The sequence below is a fragment of the Lactuca serriola genome, chromosome 6, assembly GCF_051521515.1.
Source record: "Lactuca serriola cultivar US96UC23 chromosome 6, Lser_US96UC23_V15, whole genome shotgun sequence".
Lineage (NCBI taxonomy): Eukaryota > Viridiplantae > Streptophyta > Magnoliopsida > Asterales > Asteraceae > Lactuca > Lactuca serriola.
The window spans coordinates 51,045,340-51,062,672 of NC_136413.1; the positions used below are offsets into that span (position 1 = coordinate 51,045,340).

At 33.5% G+C, this 17,333-nt stretch overlaps 2 protein-coding genes across 2 annotated transcripts; one reads left to right on the forward strand and one right to left on the reverse strand.

The window, feature by feature from the left end:
* Positions 1–4,299: 4,299 nt before the first annotated feature.
* Positions 4,300–5,702, forward strand: LOC145059747 (uncharacterized). The gene is made up of 4 exons (XM_079007541.1): positions 4,300–4,438; positions 4,549–4,615; positions 4,714–5,589; positions 5,699–5,702. Exons 1-4 carry the CDS (start codon positions 4,300–4,302, stop codon positions 5,700–5,702), a joined length of 1,086 nt encoding a protein of 361 aa, XP_078863667.1.
* A 1,218-nt stretch (positions 5,703–6,920) lies between these two features.
* LOC145058983 (short chain aldehyde dehydrogenase 1-like) lies at positions 6,921–8,170 on the reverse strand. The gene is made up of 2 exons (XM_079006852.1): positions 8,030–8,170; positions 6,921–7,910 (listed from the first exon to the last, which is right to left on the reverse strand). The coding sequence occupies exons 1-2, from the start codon at positions 8,047–8,049 to the stop codon at positions 7,091–7,093; spliced, it is 840 nt and encodes a 279-aa protein (XP_078862978.1). The 5' UTR covers positions 8,050–8,170; the 3' UTR covers positions 6,921–7,090.
* Between the last annotated feature and the right edge of the window lie 9,163 nt (positions 8,171–17,333).

The window sequence follows — 17,333 nt, forward strand, 5'->3', positions numbered from 1 at the left end:
TTTGGGATTGGATTTATATTCATTTTTTTGAACAAAAAACGTGAAATAGGAGAAGAAAGTTGATTTTTTAAGAAATTTTTTTTTTCTGTTTTAAAATAAATTTTGGTAAAAATGTTTTTTATATTCCATTAATAAGAAAAATAAAAAATCGAATATTTCTTAGTTTTGGTAACTAATCCTAAATTTAAGGGAATTTGATTGAATTTTATCTTATTTCAATTTATTTAAAATATACAATTACTAATATGCAATTATATATTAATTAGTCCACAACTGTTCTTGCGTTGTCAAGCATTTAAGTGTTCTAATTTGATCTTTCCTATATATATATATATATATATATATATATATATATATATATATATATATATATATATATATATATATATATATACATACATACAGAGAGAGAGATATATATGTTCAAATGTTTCCAACACATATTGTGTCCCTAAATGCACCAATAAGAATTCAAGAAATAATTAATAATTAAATAAATCATTAAAGGGTATTTTGGACATTTTGTACTTTTAATTAAGGAAATCATTTAATTGAAATCATACAATTATGGAAATAAAGTAAATATATTTGACCTAGTCCTTCTCATTCATTTCCTGCCATCATTTTCGTCTGCTGTCATCGTTCTAAACCATTTCAATCAGCCTTCATCTTCCAGATTTTCGTTTCAGTTTGAACACCGATGGATGTTTGATTAGGGATAGCTTCAACATGAATCTTGAAGAGGAAGGGGTTCGATTTGAAGACATGGGTATAACCGAATAATGTAAAACCAATTAAACACCAATCAAGGTGAGGTTTTATTCTTATCTCCTTCGTAGGCGACATTCTATTCACTACATTAGTTGAACAATTTGATTTTCAATTGCTTTTCAAGTTTCGATTAATTCTCAGGTTCAATTTTTCTTGCATTTTTAGCTTGTACTCAATAATTAACTTGAACATGTTAGGCTTGATGTAATTTCCCTAATAAAGTTAACCCGATTCCAAATCTTTTATAATAAAATTTCTTGTCAACTTATTTATGTTGCTGATCTTGTATATTGTAGGTGTACCTTCAGAATTTGGTCTTCAAAATTCTGCCTTTAAAGTGTTTGTGAAAAGTCCTCAACGAATGAGAGTGATAATGCACACTTTTATACCTTTTGTGAAAGGAGCAGAGAAAACTTGAAGTAAACCCACGATTGCATCCGACAGTGGGAAGATGTTGACATATCTTTTTCTGATACACATGTAAGTCTTTGTTATTATTTAATTATTCTTTTTCTATATAGAATGTTGTGAATGGAGTAGCATATGATTGATTTGTATGATATTTGTGAATAGCCTGTTAATAAAAAAGCCATGTAGGGGTGTTTTTCTTTCTCCATTGGAGAATAAGGCTGTAATATGTTTTTGAAGTCTGTAAATATAGCTTGCTGAAGGCTTGTTTTCATGTTAGTATGAATGTCATTCAGTTTGGATTTAGAATGTAAAAAACAATAAACAGGTGTAAAATAGCGATTCAGATAGAATATTCAAAACCATTCTGCAAGAATAGTTTATTCTGTAAGAATATTTATTGTTGTATTCTGATAGAATTGTAGTTAATTGTTTATATGTTTAATGTGCAGTTGTTACAAGTGTATCGCTACAAAATATTTTGCAATAAAATTGTGATAGAAATGGCTTGAAGAATGGCTTCAAGACTTGATGGAAAAGGCTTGAAGAATGAATTAAAGAATGATCACACTCATACAATGTAATTATGAATGTTGTTATTTTTTAGGAATTACACTTGTTATTTTTTCAGAATGTTGTTATTATTCAATGAATCAAAATCATAGAATGTAATTATTTGGTATATTATTAGTTCAAGAATTGATTTTGTGTATTCTTTCAGAATGTATTTAGTAGTTTATGATTGACATTCTGTCATTCTAACAGAATAAATTCGAAAATATATTTACTAGTTCATGGTTGGCATTCTATCAATCTGACAGAATAAAATCAAAAAATATATTTACTAGTTTATGGTTGACATTCTATCATTCTAACAGAATAAAATCGGATTTTTAAATTTGAATTAATTTAAAATATTCAAATTTTTTAAAATAAAAGATTTAATTATCCCTAAAATCCGAAAATTTCCTTTTTTAATATAGGTTAATTGACTAAAATGACCTTATGCTGAAATTAGTGTGATTATATGGTATATATTATCTTATTCTAATATCATATACCCTCAGATCATGACCTTTGATTCTATTCCATACAGTGGTCCAGATCTGTGCATTCTGGCACACAATAGTTAGTAGAAACAATATAACCTAACCTTATATATATATATATATATATATATATATATATATATATATATATATATATATAGAGAGAGAGAGAGAGAGAGAGAGAGTTTGAATATACGCCCTTAAGAAAATATTTTATGATGCTTAGCTTGGATTTTTAAAATTTATTCAATTATATATTTGTAGATAAAGAGAATGTTTAATAGACAAGCATTTGGGTGCATCTAATTTTAGATTTTAACAAGAAACTCGATTTAAATAATAAAAAAAAGTTTAATTTGTTGTACGAGCAATAAATTTTTAGTTTAAACACAAACCACCAAATTTTAAAACTATTTCATGTATTTTCTAAGAAAATGTTATTGAGTTATTTTAATTAATTTTCAAAATTAGTCTTTAAAAATATATTTGTATATTTATCTTTTTTAAACAATTATCATATAATTTTATATATTTCTAAGGGTTCAATTAATTTTTATTCAATATTCATGTGTTTTTAACCATATAAGTGGTTTTGAAAAAAATATTTACCCAATTGATATACTTTAAAACATATTTACTATAATGAGTTTTTTTGATAATTCAGTAAAAAAAGAAAAAACCATCATGCCCTAACTCATTCTTTCAGAACATCGTTTTTACCCGCAGGAAGAGACGCCCACTTCGTTCAGACCTTCTTCTCCGGCCAGACCTTCTTCTCCGGCGACTCCGACGACTCCACTGCAGCCGACGACTCGAAGGAAGTCGGAGGTTGCGACTTCACAGGTAAGAAGCACTCTTCAATTAGTTCAATTTTTTGAACTTTAATCTTCCTTCACAGGTTCGATAATCAGTTAAAGAAACGATTCTATTGCACCTTAATGTTCAATTTCTATACTTTTTTCGATTTCCATCACATGTTCGATTATTTGAACCTTAATCTTCAATAGCCGATTGTTTCTCTGTTTTGTTGTTGTTACTGAAACTTTTGATTCCAAATGTAATAGCTTCCACCATAGTTACGATTTATTGTCTACATTTGTGAGTATTTGAGATTTTTTGTGAATGCAATTAGATTCCATTCCATCATAGTGAACAAAATTTCAGTGAATGAAATTAGATTTGCTTGAATTAAATTAGATTTGCTTGAAAATTTGAGTTTTTGTTTATGTTCTGATTGTTTGTTATGTAATATTTTTTGGTAGATGGATGTTAATGTCATATCAGACATTGTTCAAAATGAGAATTTCTATACAATCTCTCAGGTTGTCGTGGCGAGCAATGCAATAACAAATTATAATGAAGCTGATGCAAATGAAGCGTTTGAAGAAGATGGCATAGGAGAAGAAGATGATGAAGACGCTTTTGACAACAACTTTCATGCTCCTTCAACTTTTACTATTATAGAAGAAACGAATATAACCACCGACAACAATTGGATTATGTACAATTAGCGAGCAAAAATGATTTTACACAAGAGTTAGGGAAAGATTCTTTCAAGGACAAAGAAGAACTTATTAGAGCTATCTAGCTTTATAGTATTAGGACACATAAACAGTTTGAGGTTGTTGAGACACGTCCTACTCTATGGACCATAAGATGCAAGTTACATTTACAATCCGGTTGCAAATGGCAAGTTCGTGCAATCAAACGAAAGCAAAGTGGATATTTTGAAATTACAAAGTACACGGGTCCACATACTTGTTTACACAAAAATATTTCGCAAGACCATCCAAATCTAGGTGGAAGCTTAATAGCCCACGAAACCAAACATCTTATTAAAGAACAACCTTCAATTAGTATTCCTGCTTTAAGAGCCAAAATAGTCGATAAATTAGGTTATATTCCTTCATAGAAAAAGGTTTGGACCGGAAAACAGAAAGCAATTGAACAAGTGTATGGCAATTGGGAAGAATCTTATTCTGCTTTACCCAAATTTCTATGCGCAGTTCAAAAGTTCAATCTGGGGACTATAGTCGAGTGGTTAGTTTCGAGCTCAAACAATAAAGAACCCATGGAATTTAGACGTGTTTTTTGGGCTTTTGCCCCTTCTATTAAGGGGTTTGTACATTGTCGGCCGGTGATTAGCATTGATGGCACACATTTGTATGGTAAGTACAAGGGAACGATGATAATTACAATGGGAGTTGATGGTAATAATCAGATTTTGCCACTAGCATTTGCAATTGTAGAAAATGAATCATATGATAGTTGGAATTGGTTTCTTTCTTATATCAAGATTCATGTGGTAAAAAATGTGAAGGTATTTGTTTAATTTCTGATCGTCATCTTGGAATCCTAAAGGCAGTCAATCAACATGGATCACCATGGTTAGAGCCACATGGTTTTCATAGGTATTGCTTATAACCCACATTATGTTTATTTTATTTAACCTTTATAACTCACATTATTGTTGTTTATTTCATAGGTATTGTTTACGTCATTTTATCAACAACTTTTATGAGAAGTTTCGTAATTCAGAATTGAAAGGTCTAGCTTATCGTGCCGGGAGTCAATATCAAGTTCGAAAATTCAACTTGACCATGGAAGAAATTGGGAAGCTAAATCCACAAGCTAGACAATGGCTAGAGAGTCATCCACTTGATAGATGGACATTTGCACATGATGGTGGGAGGAGATATGGGTTGCTCACAACAAATTTGTCGGAAATTTTTAATAGTGTACTTAAAGGTGCCCGTTTTTTACCAATCGCGGCTTGTGTCCAACTTACTTTTTATAAATTGGTGCATTACTTTGAGGTGAGACGCCCTTTAGGAAATAGTTCACGGGCTAATGGAGATGCATATACCCCTCATGTTCTTCTTAAACAAGTAGCTTTGATGTCAAAAGCAAGTGCATATTCCTTGAGATCTTTTAATCGAGAGAAAGGTATATTTGAGTTGATAACTCAAAGAGGAAGAAATGTGCAAGTAGTTAATTTGGAGCAAAAAACTTGCACATGCTGTAAGTGGGAAGTGTTTAAATATCTTTGTTCTCATGTCTTGAGTGCATGTGCCACACTTTCCTTGAATAGTTGGCAATATGTTGATAAATGTTACTCAATTGAAAAATATTGTGATACTTGGGCTTCTGAATTTTCCCAACTTCCTCATGAAGCGTATTGGCCACAATCTTTGTTTAAAGAATTGCTTCCAAATTTTGAGCTCTTACGGAATAAAAAAGGTCGTCCCGGCTCAACAAGACTTCGAATTGGAATGGACATGAAAGAAGGAAGAACAACGAACCTTTGTGGAATTTGTAAGCAAAGTGGTCACAATCGAAAAAAATGTCCATCTAAGTCAAGGTAAATTAAGACATTCAATATTTTTTCATTCGTATAACTTTATATCTTATTTTTTTTATATCTTATTATTATTATTATTATTATTATTATTATTATTATTATTTTTCAGATAGTGGTTATCGAATCACAGGTATTTGGAATGCTTCTTATTTTCTTTTGTCTTTTGTAACAAACGATTGTTGGGTTTGTATTTAAAATATTTTAGTGTTAGATGATGTTTGTGGGTTTAAATTCAAAAAGTTGTTGGTTGATCTAAATTTTAAAAGTTGTTTCTTGATTTTTAATTTTATATAAGAAGATTTGTTAGTTATAGTGATTTGTAAAAAACAATTAATAAACATTAAAAGTAAAGAAAAGTAAAAAGAATAAAAATAAAATTGTATTAAATAAATAAATAATTAGCTACAGTGAAGTATAAAATACATATAAAGTGGCTTTAATTTGTGGTGCATGCCCTCGTAGGAAAGAAGGAAAAGAAAAGGATCACATGTTTTAAAAAATAAAATAAAATAATAAATAATCCTATGGTAAATATGTTTAAAGTATACCTATTAGATAAAAACTCCAATATTCATATAACAAATATAGTGGTGGCAAAAATTGATACCACACGACACGAAAATTAAATGGATAAGGTTAGGGTTGAGAATTTCAACTGGAATATGACTCGAAAATGACCCGTTTATTTATATGCACGTTTTTTGAATTATTTAAATAATCTAAACAGATAAAAAACCAAAACCATAAGCAAAAGAAAACTTGCGAATTGAATTGTTTTGTAATGTTGAAATGACTTAGTCGTTTAGATCAAGACTTCATTTCAGTTTTTCCATTTCTCCCAAACTACCTAGTCTCTTTCACCACTCTTACATCCTTATGACCTTGTCATCCGCCTCCCAAACTCCCACTCTTTTAGTTTTGTCATCTGAACTTGCTATGACTTCATCTATTATACCTCCAAACTATTAGTTTTTTCTTTACGTCTACCCAACTCTTACTCTTTAAGCATGCTCAATTTTTTAACTTCACATTACACGACATATTTCAAGGTATAGCCCTAACTCGAAAACCGATACGAACTCGACACGAAAATAAACGGGTTGACGCAACACGCCACGTTAATTAAATGGGTCGGGTTAGGATCATGCACTTTCAACCCGTTTAGTGTTTCGACACAACACGAACCCGACACGATTTTCACCTATAAACAAATTGTCACCTCTAAACAAATAGCCTCTATATGCCAACTTTCCACTTTTAACTAGAAGCCATCAGACTTCAGCCATCAACTACATCACTATTTACCAAACGCACAAAAAAACAATTGCTACTACACGCAAAAAATTGAAATATTTTTTTTGGATACAGATACAATTTACTCCATAAAAACATAAAATTGAAGAATTAAATAGATGATTTTAACATCATAGATTTTAAGCCGTTAAAAACATTTTTAAATTGAACTCCAGAATACAATCTATAAAAGATAAGATTAAAGCGATTATGTTTTTTTGCCCAAGGCTTCAAACGTTTGTTTAATTATCTTAGTGTAAGTCGGATTGGTAGTGCTGTAAGCTCCATCCACCACAAGATTAATCCCACTGACAAACTTCGAAGCATCGCTCCCCAAATAAACCGCCGCCTCCGCTATATCCTCAGCGGTCGGTACCACCTCTTTCAAGACTGACGCAGCACACAAAATATCATCCACCGCCGCCTTCTCCAACCCCATTGCATTCGTTAGCAGCGGCGTCGACACAGACCCAGGTGAAATGCAGTTCACTCGAATCCCGTATTGTCCCAATTCCACACACAAATTCTTCATCAATCCCACCACCGCGTGTTTCGACACAGTATAAGAATGTGGTGACTCGCCGGAAACAACTGAAGCTGAACTCGAAGTAAACAGAATCACTCCACGTTTTGCCGGGATCATAACCCTAGCAGCATGTTTAGCTCCCAAGAATGATCCAAACGTGTTGACCTCAAAAACCCGTTTGAAGTTTTCGCTATCAGATTCTAAGATCTTGAAATCCAAGTTCCCTGGTATTCCGGCATTGTTAAACATGATGTCAAGCTTCCCGAACTTAGAAACCGCAGTGTCCACGGCATTCTTTACGTCAGATTCTTGTGTGACGTCACAATGAACGTAGATAACATTGTCGCCTGATTCAGACACTAGATCGTTACAAAGAGCAACTCCCAGGTCATCTTGGAGGTCGGCGATCACAACTTTTGCGCCGTACTTAGTGAATAGCCTCACCGTGCTTTCACCGATGCCGCTAGCACCTCCGGTAACTATGGCTACTTTGCCTTCTAATCTGTATCATAACAAGTGTAATGTTAGAATTCAAGTTGATAATAGGTTAAACGTAGAAGAGACACGAATAAAATGCTATTCTAGCTCATAATTTAGACGCGCAGGAGAGCGTCGCGATACCTGTTGGGCAAAGAGTCCATTGTGGCGTTTGTGTGTTACAAATGAATGGGAGAAGGTAAAACTTATAGACCACAAGATTCAACTTGCACAGACAATTAATTGTCTTTACTTTTATTTTACTTTTTTTTTTTTTTTTTTTTTCCCTTACAACACATTTAGGGATTTTTATACAATAAAGCCCAATCATGTATATCTCGGTCCTTAGCTTATATATCTTGGCCACTCAACAATTGTATCTTTACTATATATATTTCGATAATGAGAAAGGGTTGGATTACATGAAAATATTGACTATTTATGATATGAAAGCAATATATTATTTCCTTATAGATAATTATAATTTTTTTTTTCTCACCTTTGAAACCTTAGCGGACGCCGTCGACCTCCACATTCTTTTCGGGATATCTTCCTCTTCTTTGATCCTATTCTTCTGAATCTTGATATTAAACATTTAAATTTTGATGCATGACGTGAACTATTTGAAACATGTATAATGGTTTTCGATGTCTCAAAACATCTTGAAGAACCAAACAAAAAACTCTTGTTTTTTTGTTGGTAATTTAAGTGTTATCAATATATTTTAGTGTAGTTGTTATTAATATTGAGATATGTTGAACTCTATTTACTCACCGAGACAGAAGGTGCAGGATGCACACTTAGATTAATAAATGTGAACTCGGGAATACGGAGGTACGGGTCCGTGCCTCAGCGGGGTCTAGCGACAACGTTCCTATAGGTGCAAGTGGTAACATCATTATGATGTAATAATCTATAGTATGAAAGAGTCTGAACATACATTTTCCTGAAACAAATAAGTGGTGACATCATTGTGATGTAATAATCGGTTATGTCTTAAAACTTTATTTCCAACCACCATTTTAGCGCCAAAATGCATATAACCACCATTAACTAGTTTCTTCCCTTTATAAGAACATTATGAATCTTCCAGGAAAAGGGTTGGTTTTTCTCATAATCAAATTTGATCATCAGATTAATCTCTATCTCTCAAAAAACGCAAAACATCAAGGTATTTCTGTGTTTCGGATTTGAAGTGGCATGACTTCTAAATTGTGTCTCTTGGATTATCGTAAGCCAGATTTCCTGATACCCTAGACATAAGGTCGAAATCATAAATTTTAGAAAGTGATTGCAATCATGATCCTAAAAGTTATCCAATTATGAATTTCAAAATTGAATTTAGGTGTTATATTCTTAAACTAAAAAAATCTAACATTTAAATTTTGTAATTCTGTGAAGAATATCGATGGCAGAATCTGTTAGGGACATGAGTTACAAATTCCAGAAACTAGAGAAATTTGAGGTCAATGATTTTCGTTGTTTGCAAAAGAAGCATTTCATTCTCACCACTCTGAAGACTGTTCACATTTTAAGCACTCCTACACCATAACTAATGGAGGTTGAAACCCTTGAACATACTAGAAGAAGACGCAAGAGGGAAGGTGATGATTATATATGTTGTAGGAATATTCTGAATGATATGTCTGACTCTCTCTTTGATCTCAATCAAAATCATGAGTTTACAAAGGATCTGAATCCAAATACATGGTAGATTCAAATAAATGATAGATTATGATTCTAGTAAGAAGTTCCTTGTGATTATTTTCAATAATAACAAAATCGTGGATTCAAGGCCTTTAATCAAAAATAGAATCGACTCATGAGGATTTTGGGCTAATTTGAATAACACAAGATGCAAATGGATGAATCCATTTATGCCACAAGTGTCATTGGTAAATTGCCCCCATCCTGGAAAGATTTTAAGCACACTTTGTAACACAAAAAGGAAGATGTTTCTCTAGAACAACTTGGTAGTCAGTTGAGAATTAAAGAGTGTCTTTGGGCTTAAGAAAGTGATAAAGGAAAGAAAAAGAGGTTCTTAGATCTTCTGTGAACATGAAGGAAGATGACGAACATGATAAAAATAACCAATGAAAAGGAAGAAAAAGGATGACCATCACAAAGGTTCAAGCAAGAAAGCAAAAGTTGTATGTTGGAAGAAGAACAAGAATGGTACAAGCACATCTAGACAAGGATCTTAGGATTAAGGTCCAAAACCTCAAGGTTAGAATTTTATTTCTGAAAATACTACTACTATTATATATCATGTAATACTTATTCATAAATAATTCTATGTATAGGATGACGATCATGCATGGTGGATAGACTCAGGGGCGATGACTCATGTATGTAAAGATCGCTCTTGGTTTAACGATTATGAAGTCGTAAATGATGAATCAGTGACATACATGGGAGACCATAATAAATCACATGCTATTGGTCGTGGTTATGTGTCTTTATGTTTTAGTTCTCGAAAAAGTCTTCTTCTTAAGAATATTATACATGTTCCTAAGATTAAGAAGAACTTGGTTTATGATGGTGTAATTAATAAGTGTAGTTATAAACTATCTGTGAACCTGATAAGTATATCTTACCAAAATGTGGTACATTTGTTGCGTTTCGATATTATTGGATATATATATATATATATATATATATATATATATATATATATATATATATATATATATATATATATATATATAGCTTGTTCTTGTTTTGATGATTCTTGTTTATGACATGCTTGTTTAGGACATGTACATTATAAAAGAATGATTAAATGTCTAAAAATAGATTAAGACCACCTTTTGACATCCACATAAAGAAAAGTAAAATTTATATGCTAACTAAGATTACTAGACAACCTTTTCGTAATGTTAAAAAGAATTTTGTTACGCTTGAATTAATTCATAGTGATCAATGTGATTTCCATTTAACTCCATCATTAGGAAATATGAAATACATAGTTACTTTTATAAATGATTATTTGATATGGCAAAACAAGTGATCCCTTGGCAATCCGAAAGTTCAATCCGATCTATCAACCAATTTCGATGTGATGCAGAAGTGAACGTTTCCGAGATTGATAAGATGTCCGAAGTTGTTTTACATCTGATGTAATAGAATGGTACGTGTCAATGGACAAGTACTATTTTGTTTGTATGTTAGTTGTTTGTTAGCAAAGTACAACCGACAAGATCAACAGCAACAGTTGTGTCAGGCTATTGATCTCCAATCCATGCGCCTTTTTGTATTTGTATTTAGTTCCTCCTTTTGCTATATAAGGAGTATCAACCTTGAACCAATGTTTCAGTTAGCACTTCACTCTTATCAATCAAGAAATGTTCATTCAATCATTTTTTCTAATTTTCTTTTTGTTCTTGTTCATTGTTCATACTTTATTTTACTTGTCTTGAGCACTTTGTAGAGTTATCTTCTTCAAGGCTTGACTAGTTTTTCTAGACTTTACTAGAACCGTTATTAACAACCATTGTCGTTATTTAATTTAAGGTTTGGGTTTTCAAAGCTTGTCCATGTGATCCTTGTTCTATCAATTCATATCAGAGCCTAAGTGGTTGTCATTTGAATCTATAAGAACAGATTTATAGTTGGTTGAAGATTGCATTGGTATCTCAATCATTTATGTGTTCAAGATAAAAGTTCTTCTATATACCACTTCAGCTCTTATATCTAACAACAATGGCAACTTATAATCCATCTCAATAAATGTATTCGATGTAAATTGCAAATAACATGGGTTTCCCTTCGAGAGCCCCTTGTCGAAGAGTTTAATCATTGAAAAGTTAGAATGAAGAGAATTTTGGTTGGCAAAGAAAACATAAAAGAAATATAGAGACCTATGAAAGAAGGTCCTCAAGTCCTGGTTAGGAAAATGGTTAGAGATGCTATTGCTACTGTCATGATTCAAGAAGAGCTCAGAACTGAACCTCTAACATCTAATAACATCAAGAAACTCAATTTTGATCAAATCACGTTTTTTGAAATGGTGTTCGATCTTCCACAATCTTTCTTTGAGTACATTAAGTTGTGCAAATCTGCAAAGGAGATATGGAACACACTTCAACATTCGTTTGAAGGCTCGAAAACATGAAGGACAAACGTTTAACTTCTGTGGTGAACGACTTTGATACTTTCACTACCACTCCTGGTGAATCTTTTGCCTCTGAATCAAATCGGTATCGAATCATGGTGAAAAGCATGACCGCACATGGTGTTGTCTGAACTCTTCTTGAGTACAATCTTAAGTTCATCAACAGTCTCGGACAAGGATGGGGTAATGTAAACTCTTATCTTTAGAGTAATGGATATTTGAAAAAACTAAAGCTAGATCAATTGTTCGACGAAATTCAAGGTCATGAGTCCAATGTTGCTCAAACCTTGAGAGAACTCTATAGAGGTCCTCTTGCTCTCCTCAGTTCGGTCAACCAACTTCTTCTGCACCCTTCTATCTCAGATCCATTCAGAGTTGTCCCACCTGTCTTAATTTCCCATTTGAAGAAAACTTTGATCCAAAAGCTATAGATGTCGAACTTCGATTCCAATAAGAGTTTGCTCTACTATCAATGAAGTATACGAGACCATGGAACAACAATCAAAAACCTCATCCGAATAGATTTCAATCTCCTTGCAAAACAATCCTCATCCTTATCCCAAACCTACTGAAAACCCACCATCTTATCGACCAAAACTTCCGAAGAAAACTTGAGAATCTCAAGAAATTCCTACCTCATTCAAACCAAGCATAGTTTTTCACAAGTGTTGTCTTGGAAACCAATATGAAATAGACTGCTTGGCTGAAATTCCTCAGAAACCTAAGGTGAAGGACTCTACTTACTATGCTCTTCGTACATAAGAGCTGACAAATAGGCAAAATGCGTTTGTTAATATAGTTTCTCGGAATGTAGATAGGTATTAGTCATCGAGTCATGAGAATGATGGAAACTATGGGAGAATATGTGTCTTATGGCAACACAATTTGTTAAATGTGATGAAGGGTACTGTTTATTTAGTTTTGAAAATGAAGATGAGGATGCTGAGCCCGACTATTGCTACATGGCAACAAACGACCCACCGGGAAGAAGCATCATCCAATAGGTAAAACCTATTATTACTAAAAATAATTTTGATTTGTCTGTTTATGAACCTTATCTAACTCAAATTGCGTTAGATATGACAGTTATTCTCAATGCCTATGAGTCTGCCATAGATGTGAGTGAGAAGCTGGATAGTGAATTAACCGGACTTAGAATACATTTTGAAGATCACAAGCTTAATATATAGTCCTTCAAAATGTGAACTTGTAATAGTTAACTATGAATTTATTATCTTAAATGACAAATGTTTCATTTAAGTTAGTGAAAGAAATCTTTTGGTTAATGATAATATGTGTCTTAATGATAAGATTGATAGTTTGCAAAATTCGATTGATATGATTGAATTGAATGGAAGAACGACTCATAATTTATGGAATCCTTGTAACAAAGAATCTGGTCTCGGAAGTGAGTTTCTAAAGCCTATTTCTAGTCCCCTGAAGGAACATCAAAATCTGAATTTTATGGGAGACATTTCGAACCACAAGTATTCAGATTCTCCTATCCTACCATTATCTTCCCTTCAAGAGACTTCGGAAGGATATTAATTCTTGATTCCTAAGTTCAAACCAATAATTGTGACATGTCCTTATTCCATACAACTTCTGCTTCTAATATCCTTGGACCTGAATCAATCTTTGAAAATTCCACGTGGCGTAGGGGGGCACTATGTTTATCTTCCGAATACTAGTCCTCCAAACAATTGTTTTAATGAGGAAATTATTCCCGAGACATCAGTACAAGACTCGGACAGACCTAATGAAAATGCTAACTCATTTTTGGTGTCCCTTGATAGTGATGTTGATGAAGAAATTTGACGACTCTTCATCCGATTCCTCTGTTGCGAATTCAAGAGTTGTTTCAAAGTCTACCATAGTCCCAATTAAGCTTTGTTTGAGCAATCTATTTGTCTAACAGTCTTCTAAGTTATCATCTAACACTAAGAAGAAGCTATGGTTGAATAAAAAGGATATTGTTCATGCGAAGATAGTGGTGAGAAAAGCTCTTGAAAAAGAAACTAGGTCTAGAAAATGCTCTAAGTTCCTTGAAAAATCCAATCAGAAAGTGTCTTAAAAGGTTGTCAGTCCAGCTACTAGGAAACACAATATGTTTTTGCATGTTAGAATTCTTAAGAGACCATCTATTTCTATTATCTCAGATACTCATGATACTTTAGTGAAAAGTTGAGTAAAATCTATTAATGTTGAGACTTCACCTAAGAAAAGTATTTATCCTTAGAAAGTATCTTCTCTAGTGTTTATTGCTACCTCGGGTGGCAAAAATTTAAGAAAAAGCAATTTCCAAAATCGAATGTGCCTACAAGAACATTGAATAAGGGAAATGATACTCGAAATGCTTTTGTAAGGAATCCTTCAAAAGGTTCAATTCCGAAGTTTGAATGGAATGTTAAAGGGAAAGCCATATTCAATGAATTTCGGAAAACATTTCTTCCAGAACCATCTCACAAAACTATCCTTCCGAAGAATGATGTGTCTAAGCAACCAAAAGTGGAGTATGACTTCTGTATTAACGAAAATATTTTGATTTTCTGCATATTCATAAAAGAATCTTGGAAATAGCATTCTGAGATCCTAGTTGTTTAGAGATCAAAAGCCAAGTCTAAAGCCTATGCTAAAGTCGCTCACTCTAACTTGGAGCCTAAAAACCCCAAAACTCAATGATTTTGCTGGCTTTTTTGATCTTTAGAATAAGATACAATATGGTATATTGATAGTGCTTGAACCATGCACATGACTAGGAAGAAAGACTTTTTGTATGATTTGTGTAACATCCTAATGTCAAGAATATATCAATTTCAACACTATGTTTGAATAATATCGTATTTTAGCCCTTCGGATTGAAGAAGGATTGTAAAAGGGCCCATAGTAACAATACAATAATTTTACCCATGTCTGGTAGGCTGAGCGAATGTTTTGTACGTTAGGAATACTTGGGCGCGCCCTAGTACGCTGGGTGTACACCTCGTACGTGGGGCGTACGTGAAGAAATGGCAAACCCTAACTTTTAAGGTTTTCTCCATATTTAAACCTCATTATAGCCTTATATCTCATTTCTTATTCAGATTCCCTCTATGAGAAACGACCCCATGCAAACCCTAAGAGAAAGAGGGCATTTTGGAGCCCTTTGGAGTGTTTAGAAGTGTTCTTGAAGAAGAAGAGAGTGGTGAGAAGAGCTTGGAGTTTAGGAAGCATCTTGATTTATTCCTTATTGATAGCAACCTCCAGAAGGTAAAAGGTTCACATCTTGATAACTCCATCTTGTAGATCTAGACATTTGTTCCTTTAATACACTTTTTGTCCCAAAAATGGTGATTCTTGAGCATGATATGTTCTTGACCCCTTAAGCCGTCCTATCAGACCTTAGGAGGGGTCTTAAGTCATAAAAATGTGGTCTTGATGGTTAGTTTTGCTTTGTGCATGCTATAGAAGGTCTTAATGTACTAAGATGTTGAGTTATTGTGTTTTAAGCACTTAATGGATGTTGGGATTATAGTGTTGCATCATTGGGCTTTAGTTTAAGTCTTTATGTAAACGGTTGGGCCTGTCCACCATATTTAATAGGGTTAGAGTATTTAAGATTCTCACATGCATCGTATTTTAGTTAACTCTTATCTTTTACTTTGTAACCCTAATCACGCCTCTACAGTAGCAATTCTTCATAGAGTTCTTCTGAGGCGTGACTGTTAATCATTTAACACCTTTGAATCATCGTTGTGTTTTTACTTTACTTGTTATGAATCTCATCGATATTTAAGGAATTTATTACTAACAAGTGGTATCAGAGCAGGAGACTGTGTAATCTATAGGCATCCCTTATGTTTGTTGAGTTATTAGGGTTTCTGTTAACATATGATCTTGTTTATTTGTCTTCATTGTGTTTGATGGCTTATAGTGATCTTTATATTACTCTATAATCTATTTTAGATTACACATCTGATTCATAACAGGCATTAAAGAAAATATCATCATGCGACACGACGATTCTCACATCAACTCCTTGAATATCTTAAGCAACATTGCATCAACTACAAGGATCACAATTCTTTTCCCTCATGAACATGAAGTTTGGGCGCTTCAATTTGAAGATTATGTCCTCGGTTGAGGCGATAATGGTTATCTAATATGGGAAGCCATTACTCTTAGTCCAATCGTTCATCTGATACTGCGAAACCTATTTGGGAAAGGATCAAGGAACTTTACTCCACTAACACAGATCTTGAGCATTCTAGACAAACACTTCTGCTTTCGGAGTTTGGTGCCTTCGCGTAGAAGCCAGAAGAAAATCTGAGCCAGACATTCAATCGCTACAATCATCTTCTTAGCATGATGATGAAACATGGTATTGGATGAGAGTTGATCCATCAAAAGGTTACTTTTATGAATGGGCTTAGATCTGAGTGGACGACGGTTGTCTCTACAGTCAAAGCGCACGAGCAGTTTAAAAGTTACTTTTTAGCCAAGCTAGTTGGAATTCTTAAGGAACATGAAAGTGAGGTGTCGAAAGAAGCGAAAGTTGTTTCTGGTATGGGGTCTCTAGCTCTTGTCGTGAAAGGCAAGAGTGTTGCAGAGGAAGAGTCTGAGTCTGATCATTCTAAGTGTGATCTTACGAACAAGGAGTTTGCTTTAATGGTCTCAAATCCCAATAGGTTTGCTAGGAAGAAATTCTCATCAAACAAAACCGAAACTGGCAGGGTAGAAACATCTCTGAAAGGTTGAAAGAGGAGAACAAAAGCGCTTCTCAAAAGGAGGAAGAAAAGAAGGAGAATAAGCTTGTGGGTGATTCTGGCTATGACTGCAACTATTGTCATGGAAAAAATCATTTGGCCAAGGAATGCATGCTAAGAAGGTTAAATGAGAAGAAGAAACAAGAAGATGATGAGGCCTACTACATGAAAAAGTTAGAGGAAATCAAAAGGAAGAAAACTACTGATAACTCTATGCCTGCTTTAATTATTCAGGAAAATGTGGCAGATAATGAATTTGGAGGAGTTGAAATCTGGTCAACTGACTCAGAGGAAAATGAGGTTCGCAATCCCACACATGGAAGGGCATTCATTGCAAAAGAGGAGAGTTCGCGGTTTGCAGGAAGGTGTTTGATGGTGACTAATGATGGGTCACAGACGCAGGAGAATGCTGCTGGGAGTGGAAGAAGGAATGATAGTTGTTTCACTGCAAGACCAGTTCCTAAACAAATCAATGAGTGTGAACAGTTGATCAACAAGGTAAACCTAATTCTTGTATCACTCAACATACCTATGTCTAGATACAAAACTGAATTAAACGACTTAAAATTCACTTTTTCAAACATTAGCG